This window comes from Pelophylax lessonae (genome assembly GCF_965119305.1).
Source record: "Pelophylax lessonae genome assembly, chromosome: 4".
Lineage (NCBI taxonomy): Eukaryota > Metazoa > Chordata > Amphibia > Anura > Ranidae > Pelophylax > Pelophylax lessonae.
In genome coordinates, this window is record NC_138771.1 from 585870945 (window position 1) to 585884943 (window position 13999).

The 13999-nt window shown below is 43.6% G+C and overlaps 1 protein-coding gene across 2 annotated transcripts in view; it reads right to left on the reverse strand.

Annotated features, from left to right (window-relative positions):
• Positions 1 to 2328: 2328 nt before the first annotated feature.
• Positions 2329 to 13999, reverse strand: part of LOC309553559 (LIM homeobox transcription factor 1-alpha-like) — an 86313-nt gene continuing 74642 nt past the window's right edge. Inside the window, exons 7-9 of one of the 2 annotated variants that reach the window (XM_082254827.1) lie at positions 12709 to 12861; positions 11990 to 12094; positions 2928 to 3044 (exon numbers count right to left, since the gene is read on the reverse strand). In XM_082254827.1, coding sequence (XP_082110953.1) covers positions 12018 to 12094; positions 12709 to 12861 — 230 coding nt within the window. In that variant the 3' untranslated portion in view covers positions 2928 to 3044; positions 11990 to 12017. Of the gene's footprint in view, positions 3045 to 11989; positions 12095 to 12708; positions 12862 to 13999 lie in introns of both variants that reach the window. The other variant, XM_082254826.1, reaches the window with a different exon arrangement.

Here is a 13999-nt window from a genome sequence, read left to right on the forward strand (position 1 = left end):
GTGACAGTCAAGCTATGGTTGCCCAGGCAATGACAAAAGTAGATATAAGGCAGAAACAGCCCTTGGAATAGCATTTGGTCCATTTCTTAAAAAGCCCTTGGAAATCCAAATTGCCAAACATAACACTGAACAGGGGAGTTTCTTTGTGCCTAAAAGATCTGGGGCACCCCTGGAAACCTAGACTAAAACGATGAAGGGTGTGTAGTATACCATAATAAAAATTGGGTGAAGTTGTGTCTCATACCTCATGACTGAACATATAAATCAAACATATAAAGAAGAAAAAATACATTAACTAATACGTTGATAAGCGAAAAGATGTTCTAAAAAACTCTAACGAGCAGGGCCCTCTAAATCCTCCTGTATTAAATTGTATTGTAACTGTATTGTCTTCCCCCACATTGTAAAGCGCTGCGCAAACTGTCGGCGCTATATAAATCCTGTATAATAATAATAATAAAAACATAATGTGCATATAGATTGTTCATCAACGGGCTAATATTGTTATAAAAAAATAAACGAATATGCATTGTGAGGTTTACCTAAAGTACTTAAAGTATAACTAAAGGCAAAACTTTTTTTAAGTTTTGCCTAAGTGGAGAGAGATTTGAAAACCTGTCAGGTTTTTATTGCTGTCTGTGCCCCAGCTAAGGAGATTCACCCTCTCTATTTGTCCTGTTTACAATTATCATTGAAAGTGAAAGTAAAAGAAAATCCCTAAATTTTGGGTTGTCCCCAAAAAACGAATATTGGGGAAATCTACCAATGGGGACACTTGTTCTGGTGACCTTGGGGCTCCAATAAATTCCTTCCATTTGCAGTGATTTCCTCTTACTTTACTTTGGCTTTGGGACAGGAAGTGAAGGGAAATCTACGCAATGGGACACAGATGGTGAAAAAAAAAAAAATCAGACAGGGATTATAACCCTCCCTTGCTTGATCCGCAATTAAAGTTTTGCCCATAGTTCTACTTTAACTAAAACTGGCAGGTTCTTTAATTTCTACCCAATAGGACTGTAAATAATTGTAAGGGGAAAATACAGTCAATGGCTGCAGTCAAAATGGATTACTAAAACTAAGCATACTTGGGATGATGGCAACTATTGTGTAGGACACTTGGGAGACTCAGGAGAAGATCTGGGGCATGTACCCTGGGTGTCAGTGTCTAGCAACACCTCTGAAACTGAAATTTGGATTCAACTCAGGACATCTGAATTCATAAAACTATAAAATGAATTCCAAATATAAAGTTATCTAAATGTCTGGATCAACTCTACGCACCAAATAGGACTCTGAAAGGATGTTTACTCTTTAAAATGTAGGTAAGTAATCAGGGGAGGAAGATTTTTTTTTTCTTTCAGGAGAACAAGCATTATGTGTACCCGGTGTACACAGGCTTTAGAAACACTATCTGAATGACATTTAGTTGGCTAAAGCTCTGCGTATCATAAACAACTGCCTTTATTTAAAATGGCTGTAAAGGCTGAAGGTTTCTTACCTACATGCATTCCATGCACGAAGGTTAAAAACCTTCAGTGTTCAGCTGCCCTCTCAGCCCCCCTAATACTTACCTGAGCCAGATCCTGATTCTAATCCAGCGATGTGCACGAGAGCTGAGGCTCTCCCGGGTCTCTCCTTTCTTATTGGCTGAGATGCAGCAGGAGTCATTGTCTCTTGCTGCTTTCAATCACAGCCAGTGAGGTGGAAGCGGGGTGTGGGGCTGAGCCACACTCTCTATGTCCTATGGACAGAGAGAGCCGGCTCAAGAGTGAGCATGCACGAGTGCCCCCATAGCAAGCGACTTGCTATGGGGGCACTCGGCAAATGGGGAGGGGCCCAGAGCACCGGTGGGGGACCCAAAAAGAGGAGGATCGGGACTGTTCTGTGCAAAACCATTGCACAGAGCAGGTAAGTGTGACATGTTTGTTACTATTATTTTTTATTTTTTTTAATTTTACTTTACAATCACTTTAAATAAAATACTTGTATTCACCTTTTTCCATTCCTTCATTAAATCTCAGTGCTGCTGATCACCTGTACCTTCTACAGCCACTTCCTGTCCATATGCAATCCAGTGATGGCTCCATGGCATTTTGCATGGTGGGTTTCCTCATGGTGGCAAGAGTGGACCATACCTGTGTAATGTGTGTTGAAAAAGCCACTTGTAGTCTTCATCGGAAAGCCTGTATGACTGGGTAACCAGGCAGGAACACAACTTAAACATAGGGACAGAGCAATGTCATCGTATAACAAGAAGTACTTGCACAAGGATCTTTGTAACTGGATCATCAAGTAAATTATTTTAATGAAAGCTGCAGGTTTAAAATTTTTAATTCTTACATTTAAATTTTCTTTAACATTGCTACAGCTGAGATTTTAGTGGTTGGGTTTACATCAAATTCAAGATAAATATGAGATCAGTTTGTGCTTTTTCTATTATTTCTCCATTCAATTCATTGTGAATGCATGGTAAGGTAAGATTATGCTAAATTAATCTCAAATACATCACCAAAGCCCCTGCACACCAGCTGCAGGCTGGGCAAGGCTTAAGTAAATGTGTCCACTGCTCCACATTCAGGATTCTGGGGACTCCACACATTTTCCTCTACTTTATGGAGATCAACAGAAGCAACCACAAGAATATGCATAGAGGCTTCCAATTCTCTTTATCCATGGCTACATCACAGGTGCAACATGGTGATGTCATTGCCCTATGGAGTGATTTTATCTTTGCACCATGCAATATAGGTACAGCAAGTTCTTGGGCTAAATAGAAATTATTACTAAACCTAAAACAGACAAATCTATTGATAGTATAGTTCATGTTTCAAATTTGAAAATATTTTTCCAGTACACCATCTGAAGCATCCACAAATCACGTCATTCATCATGTCAGGAGGCAAAATAGGAGCTCTGCATGGAGTACAGGCGGTCAATGGGTCCAATGCGGGCTTGTATGTTGGTGCTTTCCGAAGATGTCAGCAAAGATCCTCCAAGATAGTTCAAACCTTCACTGTCCATGTCGTGGAAAACACTATCTGTGTCTGTCGAAATAAAGCAATTCATTTAGAAGACTGTATGCACATTCTGATGGCAACTTCATTAAGGGCCATATAATCATTCTTTGGTAAAATTACCATTATTTATGGTAGGAACCCTGCCGATGGAACTGTGGTTCCCGGACCTGAAGGGTGTCGTCCCGGTGTCTGTCCACTAGCAGGTGTCTCCCAGCAGCCAGCAGATCTGAGCAATTTGTCTTCACCTGATGCTGGCTGATGGTAGGGTATTAAGTCTTTCCTCTACTATTCCATAATGCCTTAGTGTTTTACCTGTGCATCCCATGTACTTTGCTCCCTGTGACCTGTGATTTGGTTCCTGCCTCCGTTCCTGCTCCCGCTCCTGCTCCCGCCTGCTCGTTCCTGTTCCCTGTACCTTTTCCCCATTTTGGCTTATTCCTTGCTCCTCAGCCTGATCCTGCTCTTTCCTATTTATCCTGCCAGATAGTCTAGTTAAGTTAGTTAGTTTAGGTAGGTTCCTTAGTTGTTATCACCTCCACTGATTAGGTACAGTATTTTGGGGTTTACTGGGTTTTGTATTCTTTGGTGTATTAAATGTTTGTATTTATTGTGATATTTATAATTTTTTGTTATTTTCTTTAAAAAACACATTAACTTTCATGAGTTTCAGTGTGGAGTCTTGTGATCTTTGTGCAGATCCTTACATATTTGGTTACGCCTGTTTTACAGGATACCAGCACTTGGTTTCTTGACACCCTGCCTTAAGCAATGGCGCCCCTAGTTCATTTGTGTCTGCTTGACACAGTTTGGTCCCTTTCACAACAATGGACCGATTGGGTCCGCCTGTCTGTTTTTCAGGTAGACCCGATCAAACCACCCATTGTTCTCTATGGGGACGGCGGCAGGGGCATATCATGAAACCCGTGGGTCCATGTGCAGGATCAAAAGTGGGCCGTAGGCATCAAGTAAATGCGACAAGCTTTGGGCGCCGTGGTGAAAAGTGGGCGTGGTTTAAATTGTGCTAAATATTGGGTGTAGTTTAAAGGGTGTTGTTTAAATAATGTCTCCAAAAGTAATTGCCTGAAACCTGCTGACAAATATTTGTTGTGTCCAATCACAGCACAGGTTAGCAGGAGTCCCCAGTCTAACATCAGAGTCCCCCGTATACCATCAGAGCCCCCCCCGTGCCTTCAGAGCCCTTCCTGTACCTTCAGAGTCCCCCCATACCTTAAGAGTCCCCTCTGTAACATCAGAGTTTCCCCTGGAACATCAGAGTCACCCCTGGAACATCAGAGTCCTCCAATGGTGCTGGAACTGTACACGGCAGGTAAGGAGAGGAGGGGAGAGATTGTAGCTGCAGTGAGAGCACCGAGATTATATACCGGTCAGATGAGACCCAGCGTGACAGGAAGTTAAGGTTGGCACAGTGGCACCCTGTTCACAGTGCCTGCAGCACATGTCCCCCACTATTTTCAGCCTCGGCTCAGTGAGTGCCCCTGTACAGCGTTGGATACCGAGGGAGGAGGGGTGGGGGTTATGTAGGAGGCGGCGAGGCAGACTTACTGGAGGAGGGTGGCAGGGAGACCTGAAGACAGGTACATATCCCTCCGCCAAGGCAGCCAGTAGCTGTGGGCGGCGGCTGGAACTATAGTTGTACTATTGGCAAATGCGGCTGGCCGCTGCCACCTTACAGGACAATGAAAAAAAGTTCCATGGCTACAGTGGTAGCCACTGCATTTTGCTCCATTCTCCTGCAATACTGGGGCCAAGGAAAATGTTGTGGCTCTATTCACTCCTTGTGTGCAGTGTGTGTCAGGGCACCCTTGGGGGCCCGCATGCACCGAACACTCTGCACACATGGATGATACGCCACTGGGTGGCGGATGTCAGCCAACATGTGTCTGCTGTCACCTGCTGGCATTCCGACATAAAAACAGATGGATGGTGATACGTTCACCATACATCTGGCGGATCAGATCGAATGACAGATGGAAACAGACATGCAGTCCGTAGCCCTAGAGAACAGTGTGCTGTGTCTGCTCTGCATACAGAGCAGACTTGGACCTATCATCCGCCTGTTCAGTGGGGATCAGCGGAGAGATCCCCTGCTGAGCAGATGGATCTACTTGGACAAATTCCACTCTGTTTGAAAGGGGCCTTATGCTGTAAGTAGCCTAAGCTCATGCAAAAGTGAAGACAAACAGGTTAATCATTGCTTTTGGCCGCTGCTGTTCAGTAGTCTGAGTAAGAAGGAATTTATAGCTTGGGTTATGAATATTTATACTAGCAGCCAAATTTTGATCAATGTGTGGCAGTCCCTGCTTGACAGAAACCAATCCTTTGATCGACTTCTGTCAAAAGAACACATTGGCAAATTTTTCTCAACCAGTGGCGGCAGCCAATCAGGGTGCTGCTGCTGTCAGAATACAATGGGGGGGGGGGGGATTTCTCCATCCACCTTGCTTGTCTGCACGGGGAATCGAAAACTAACTATGTAGGCAGCTGTGTAAATGTTACTTGTTTTTTGCATGTAAAGGTTTAATGTTTGGTGACTCAAGGGTTAACAGTATGTGCTGTGGTGTCTGGTGGCTGTATGGTCTACCCTTCTTGCAGGATCCCTGTGTTAAGGCAACTGTATAACGCAATCCTCCTACGAACTGGGCCTCGCAAAATATACAGCAGCTTTCCTCCATGCCTTTGGGCTGCACAAGTGTGTCGGATAATGAGTGTGTAGCGCTACCCCAACAGGAGCCGCTTGAATTTTTGTGTGCCCGGGACTCCCACTGAATTATCCACAGCCAGTCAAAGGGTATTTTCACACAGCCAGGTTCACACATTCTTCCGCTCGTTGTCTCCAATGACAAGTTTAGGGGATTTGTTTTTGTGTTTTTATTTGGGAACTTGGATAGAAGAAGGGATTTAGTAGGATACTCCAAATAACTTTTCACAGGTGAGGACAACTTTCTCAATAGCAGGTTATCAGTAGGACCATACAGCAGCTGTACAGAATAAACAAATCCCTATGTAGCAGAAGTAACTCAGTGAACTTTGCCTCTTCAAGACACTCGCCAGTGTCCCCTTTAGATTGCACCCAGCAACTGACTTCTAGCACCAGCAGGGGAGTTTCCCAGGAATCCCCTGTGGGGGTCGGTACTCACAAATCTCCTGAAGCACCAGCGGCAGCCTTCCTTAGTAGTACCAGACAGGATCCATGGACATCCTCAATCAATCAGCTCTCATAAGAACCATAGATTGCAGCTTCAATGTTTTAGGCGCTCAGGTCACTGACCTGAGGCTGTATGGCAGCCTGTGCCTGAGGAGGGGCGCAGCCCACTCCCACCTTGACTTCTTTCTCTAGAGGAAGACTCAGAGCCCATGTGCTCATCAAACATAAATACAGTCACCAGGCATGCCTTGGGGCACCTCCCCTTCAAATTGGCCAGGGCTGCAAAGACATTCATGCTCTCATCTTCAGGGTTTCCTCCCACTGTCCAATACATTAAATAGCTACAAGACCAGTGTGAAACTTCTCAAGACAGCATGAGCAGCACCAGAGCACACTGAGCAGACTCTGCCAAACAATCACAGCCTTTCTTAAGCACATAAATCCACCTGCTGTCTCCCTGTTAAGCAGAGAAACCAAAACCACATACACTCACTCTAGCACCCACCTAGGAGGGCGCCATAAGTGTAAAAGAACTGGTGGAGGAAAATCAGTGTTCTACTGTTCAATTTTAATCAAAATAACTCTGTAGTCATTGCCGGGACAGGTGACACTAGCAAGTGAAAAGACAATATCATTCTGGTGTGAGGCCTGGTGTAGTAATTTGACCATTAGCCAAGAGCGGCAATAACTCACACATGCAAAAAATTGGGGGAGCAAACCCTGAACATGTATATCTAAAGCCGGTGCAGCTATGGACCAAGCAACATGTATATTAAAAAAGAATAGCGCACACATGCAAAAGAAATGACTATCAAATATGGAGACAATCCATAAATAAAAATGGGGATTTAGTCCCACCATATGGCCATATCGTGCTCAAGCCCACCACTGCGTCAAAGTACCCCATTATCAGTGGGTCCTACACTATCCATAAAAAGGGGTGAATCCAGCCTCTCTAACCCTTGGAGACAACACTCCTTGCTGGGATAGATGTGCTAATGCACTACAAAGGACTCCTCCTATATCTACTTGATGGTGGACTCTGATAGAGTACAGGTGTGTGTGGGGGGTGGGTTGCTCAACCTCAGAAGTCTGGTCAGACCGAATACATAATAAACAAGCAAAAAATTGGGGGAGCAAACCCTGAACATGTATATCTAAAGCCGGTGCAGCTATGGACCAAGCAACATGTATATTAAAAAAGAATAGCGCACACATGCAAAAGAAATGACTATCAAATATGGAGACAATCTCAGAGTCCACCATCAAGTAGATATAGGAGGAGTCCTTTGTAGTGCATTAGCACATCTATCCCAGCAAGGAGTGTTGTCTCCAAGGGTTAGAGAGGCTAGATTCACCCCTTTTTTATGGATAGTGTAGGACCCACTGATAATGGGGTACTTTGACGCAGTGGTGGGCTTGAGCACGATATGGCCATATGGTGGGACTAAATCCCCATTTTTATTTATGGATTGTCTCCATATTTGATAGTCATTTCTTTTGCATGTGTGCGCTATTCTTTTTTAATAACTCACACATAAGCTGTACCATCATGCTAACATTTGGCTAAAGTAATCATATGCAGTAAGTCCCCTACCTACAAACAAGATCTGTTCCGGGCGCTCGTTCCTAAGTCCAACTTGGTCATAAATCCAACAAAGATCAGGACTTGCAGACAAAGGCTGCGAGAGCTGATTAGTATGTTCTGGTGGGGGGGAGTCCACCTGTCAGAACCCAATAACACAACACGGAGATCACTGCAACAACATTTTTTTTTTTTTCGTTCAGCCTGCTGGGTGCCGAGTGTGTGTACACAGCTTTACACTATTGGATATGCAAACACGTTTGCATCTTTGAAAGTTTGCAAATTAAATTTTCGTATGTAGGGGACTTACTGTATACGCTGACAGCTTGCAGTTCCCCCCGTATATCAGCAATTGTGTATGGCCAGCTGGCGTGAACTGGGGGAAGTTGATAAATGTATGTAGCCTTTCAGAGTTTTCTTTTTCAGAGAGATCTGTGATATGTTTTTTTTCTCTGGGATCCTGTCCAGTGTGTGCTGGATGTTCTATCTCTGTTTTCTCTATTGTGTTAGCTAACCAGAAGATATTTGCCTGGGAAGTGTCAAATTTAGGAAAGTGGTCCTGTAGACACTCAATACTTTCCTCCTTTTCATCTCATTACCACTAGCGAAGTTGCCAAACTCCTTTCGGAGGCCCACCTTACCACCAGTCCCCTTGGTCCTGTCCCCTCACAATTACTATGACCCCCTTCCTGTTCTATCTTATACTCTCTAACCCACATCTTAAACCTCTCCTCTGGCACCTCTCCCTTCCCGCTCAAACATGCACTGGCTACCCCCATACTTCAAAAACCCTCACTGGATCCCATCTGTATGAATAACTTAAGACCTATCTCCTTTCTCCCGGTTGCCTCCAAGCTTCTTGAATGCCTTGTCCACAACCGTATGAGTCACTACCTCACTGACAACAACCTCCTTGATCCCCTACTGGCTTCTGTCCACAACATTCCACTGAAACTACCCTACTAAAATTTACTAAGTAACGACCTGCTAACTGCTAAAACCAACAGCTATTACTCCATACTCATACTCTTAGGCATTTCCACTGCCTTTGACACAGTTGACCACTCGCTCCTTCTCAATAAACTCCATTCCTTTGGACTCCGCGACTCTGCTCTTTCCTGGTTCTTACCTATCTTAGCGCATTTTTGTGTCACATACAACACCATCTCCTCCGCTCCTCTTCCCTTCTCTGTTAGGGTACCCCAAGAGTCTGTCCTCTGCCCCTCTTATTCTCTCTCTACACCTCTTCCCTGGGCCAGTTGATAACTTTCCATGGGTTCCAGTGCCACCTCTAGGTCGATGACACACAGATCTATCTCTATTCCCAAGTTCACACCCTCGGCCTCCTCACTCATCACAAATTTACTGAGCAACATCTCAGTATGGATGTCACACTATTTCCTCAATCTCAATCTTTCTAAAACTGAGCTTGTAATATTTCCACCTCCCCATGACTTTACTATTAAAATCAACAGCACAACCATTCGTCCATCCACACCTGCCACGGTGCTAGGTGTAATCCTAGACTCTGACCTCTCCTTATGCCTCCACATCCAATCACTGGCTAAATCTTGCCGCCTCTACCTCCGCAACATGTCCAGAATTTTCCCCATTCCTGTTTATTGACACCACAAAACAACGTATTCACTTCTTGGTTATTTCCCGCCTTGACTACTGCAACTCCCTCCTTACTGGCCTTCCTTTACACAGTTTATCCCCCCCTTCAGTCTATTATGAATGTTGCTGGCAGGCTTATACACCTTACTAACTTATCCATGACTGCTGCCCCTCTCTGCCATTCTCTTCACTGACTTCTACTAGTCCAACACATTAAATTCAAAATACTAACCACAGTGTACAAAGCCATCTGCAACATCGCCCCCAGCTGTATCACTAACCTCAAAACAAAACAGAAGGCGCTTCGACCTTGTGCATTATCCTAAAATCAAGGTTTTTATAATTTAAAAAGTGGTACGTACTTTACTCTGTTTTATGGTTTCATTGATTGCAGAATTTGCCAGTCTAATGAGGGCAGCAAGACAAGACTTATCCATGAAAGGCAGGATGGAAATATAGCCTACTAAGTATCTTTGGGCCCACTCTCAAGCACAGGAGACTTAGTGTTTGTCATTATTTGGAATATCACCAACCTGATCTGCAGATATGACCCAAATTCTCCTCTCCACTCTTCCCAGGACGTCTTTCTCTCTAGCTCCCTTGTTACCTCCTCTTACACCCACTTCCAGGACTTTTCCAGAACCTTCCCCATCCTCTGGAACTCCCTGCCCCAATATGTCCAGTCAGCTCATACCCTGTCGGCCTTTAGGCAATCCTTGAAAACAGATTTATTCAGGGAAGCCTACCCCACCTCCACCTAAAAAGCCATACCTGAGTCACCTCCACTAGATCATCCCCTGCAGCTATTACCCTTTATACCATCTCCCTCTCCTTCTCCCTTTAGATTGTAAGCTCCATGAGCAGGGCCCTCCTATTCCTTCTGAATTGAACTGTATTGTAATTGTACTGTGCCGCTACTGTAAAGCGCTGCTCAAACTGTTGGTGCAATATAAATCTTGTATGATAAAAATAATAATAATGATAATAACAATAATAATGTGTAGCTACTGACCTATGAAGCTCGAGGCTGTCCTTGTAAATTTCATAAGATATGGGACTTGGGGGTAACATCTGATCGTACTATCTCACCAAATTCATAGAGTATTTAGAAATAATAACAGAGTCTTTGCTGCATCTTTTTATAATTTTTTTCTGGAATGTTGTATTTTTATACACTGTTTTGAAGATGTTTCTTATTGTAAACTGGCAAGTGAATATACAGTATGTTCCATATATGGTCCTTTCACCCGTGATCCTAGCAACCAATCAGTTTACTTGGGTAGCTCCCGCCCTCTGTCTAGCGCTGTTCTGTCTCCCGATGTCAGTTCTGAAAAGATGAAAGTACAAGTAGTGGCTTAGGGAAAGAACCGGCTTCTAAATGACGCATCTGCAGCGGGTCCGGATGGGACAGTGACTTGGTCCGCATCAAGACCACGGTCCACCTTTAAGTGATACCTGTTTTATAGGGTAGGTGGACTGGGGCATTTAAAGTGGGTGATACTTGGGGGTTATTTCACTTGAGCCTGGGGTAGTAGTGATAATTATGTATTGTCTGTTTCTGAACATTAGATTTGAAATACAGACCTAATACATACAGTGTTTCTTTTAGATAGATAGATAGATAGATAGATAGATAGATAGATAGATAGATAGATAGATAGATAGATAGATAGATAGATAGATAGATAGATAGATAGATAGATAGATAGATAGATAGATAGATAGATATTCTTTGTGAAGTTTTGTTTTTTAAATTCAGTGTAACCTATATTAACAGTATGTCTCAAGTTGTGCAGCTGGGAGGGCAGTTCTTATGTGAATTAGACAATCCCTTAAAGAGGAGTTCCATCCAAAAGTGGAACTTCTGCTGATCTGCTTCCTCCCCCCGCCAGTAAAACATTTGGCACCTTTCAGGGGGGAGGGGGAACGGGTACCTGTTTTAGACATATACCCTTCCCCACTTCGGGGAGATGGTGCAGCGGCGCCATCCCTCGGAAGTTCCGGCCCCCTCCTCTTTCCTCCGCCGCTGGGACAATTAGAAAGCGTCGTAAGGCTTTACTGCCGGTTTCCCTTATGGCGAATGGCAGCAGCAGCACCTGACAGCCGATCTGAAAATCGGCTGGGGTGCCGACATCACAGGCTCCCTGGACAGGTAAGTATCTATATATTAAAAGTCAGCAGCTACAGTATTTGTAGTTGCTGGCTTTAATTTTTTCCCCAGGCGGAACTCCTCTTTAAGCCTGTAGTATTGTCTGCACCTGTCATTCTTAAACCTCTTGCTGCCCTCGTATTTGTGCAGCAACAAAGAGGGTGGGTTTTAATGCCCACAAACTGCACATACGTGTCCATGGGTGGAACATCTTTCTGTGCTGAGAGCTCCAAGCACACTTACTGAGCTGCCAAAGACAGCTCCTGGTATCTGCAAATAATCAGTAGCAAGCAAGAATGGCTCTCGATTATGTGACCACTGTGACAGCCAATCATGTTCAATCCTTCCTGCCCCCAGGGAAAAGACCCTGTTAAAGGGACGCTGAGGTTGGATGGGAAGGGGCTAATGGATAACATAACCCAAAAAAAACAAAAATGTAATTTATTGCAGCTTACTAGTCTTTGAATGTGGTGGCTGGCTGCATTAGTTTTCATTTTTCAGGATAAGACCATTTTCAACAAGTACAGAAAATACCTGTCTCCAGAAATGTGTCCTTGTCACTGAAATAAAAAAAACAATCTTATCATTTTCTTATGCTACTAATGTCCCCACCTACATGTAAATGAGATGCTCAAAGACAGACATGTTTGAAGTTCTGCTTGTGTTACAACCATTCCTGCCTCCAAAGATTCAGTGCAGGGGTTATGGAAGACACCTAGGGACAGGGAAGTGCGTTTTCTGCAAGAATACCACACTAAATAGAGTAAAAAAAGGCCCAAAGAAAAAAAATGAATGCAGCCACAAAATCTAAAAACTGGTATTCTGCAATATTTTACATTTTTGTTTTTGGGTTTAGATATGCTTTAGGATCATTAGATGTCTAGGGGGGCTATGCTGTATTTTGGCCCATTCCCTCCCCCATTGCATCTTCATGAATTATATAATATATAAAGTGATGAATGCGGATATTTTTATTGTTCTTTATTTAGAGTTGGTCACCAATAACATCCTTAGAAAGAGTGACCCAAAACAGGTATTTTTTTGTCAGGTTTGCTGTTTCTTTGACATAGATACTGGTTTATTATTTGTAGCTAGTTTGAACACAAGTAGATTTTTGTGTGTCATTGCTGTTCTGTATAGTTCAATAAAAGAACTGCCACTTCAAAATACTCACCATATGGATGAAGGTGGTCCCCGGGCATTTGTGGAGGTGTTAGGCCATGTCTGTACAGGTCTGTATTGAAGACACTCTGATCCAATGGAAGAAGAGACTGTTGGACCATTCTGGAGTATGGCAAAATAACACCTTCTATACCACTGCCACCATCTAATAAATTAAGCAAAGAACACGAGATAGGAAAAGAAAAGGGAAATGTAGTCTGTCTCTGCAAGCTAAAGCAAGGTCCCACAGTAGCCATGCAACGGAATAATAATTTTGTTTTTGTCTGAATAACAAAAGCAATTAATAGTAATAGTTATAGCTAATCATAGAGAATATCATAGCATGCCCAATCTCCCATTGTCACGCTGATAAAATGCAGAACCCAGAAATGTTATTCCTGGGAAATTTGGAAGGGTTCGTAGGGGTTAACTGCTCGTTAAGTTTTGAACAGACTTAAAGTACTTTTACTTACTAAAGCCTCGTACACACGCACCGATTGTTGGCCGACCGATCGGCCGACTTTTGTCCAGTGTTGTTGTGTTGGTTGAAATGTGCTCTAGACTGCACACAAATTTTTTCGGCCAACAACAACCAACTTCAGAAGTGATGTCACGTGATGGTTTACTTTCCGTGTGTTTTTTCTTCTCTGAGCATGCCCAGTCTCGCTCATCTGATTTTTGTCGGCCGAAATCTGTACTGACTGACGAACAATCGGCCATTCTGTTGACGGCCAACAAAAATTTTATAGCATGCACAACAGATTTTGTTCGGCCGAAAAGTCGCAGTCGGTTGTCGGAAGCATCATACTAACAAGCCGACAATCGGCCGATCGGACGTTGGCTGAAAATTTACGGCCAACAATCCGTGCGTGTGTACGGGGCTTCAATCATCTGCTGTCCTGGCAGACTGCACTCCCTCACATTCAACAGTGGACTGTCGCTCTGCATCCTCACATCCAGCTAAGGACCCTACTTCAGTCTTGATGATGTCAGGACCTTAGACCATTAGAGCACGGGGGAGAAGATGCTGCGGGGTCTAGCATCAGGAAGGAGCGGAGGATTGCATTAGTAGATCTATTTTTTATATTTCCTGGAGTTAAGCTTTAGGTATGCCTGTAGATTATTTGAGGATGTTAATCTACCTATTAAGCTAGGTGCTAGTCTGGATAGCAGATCTGGGCAGGTGCATGTTTACTTGTCACTGCTAGGAGGTCTAGATATAACTTTATTCCATTAGAAGTCAGCCAAAAAAGCTGCTGAAAAGACCTGTGCTTATATTTCACACTGAAAAAAATACCATTGTA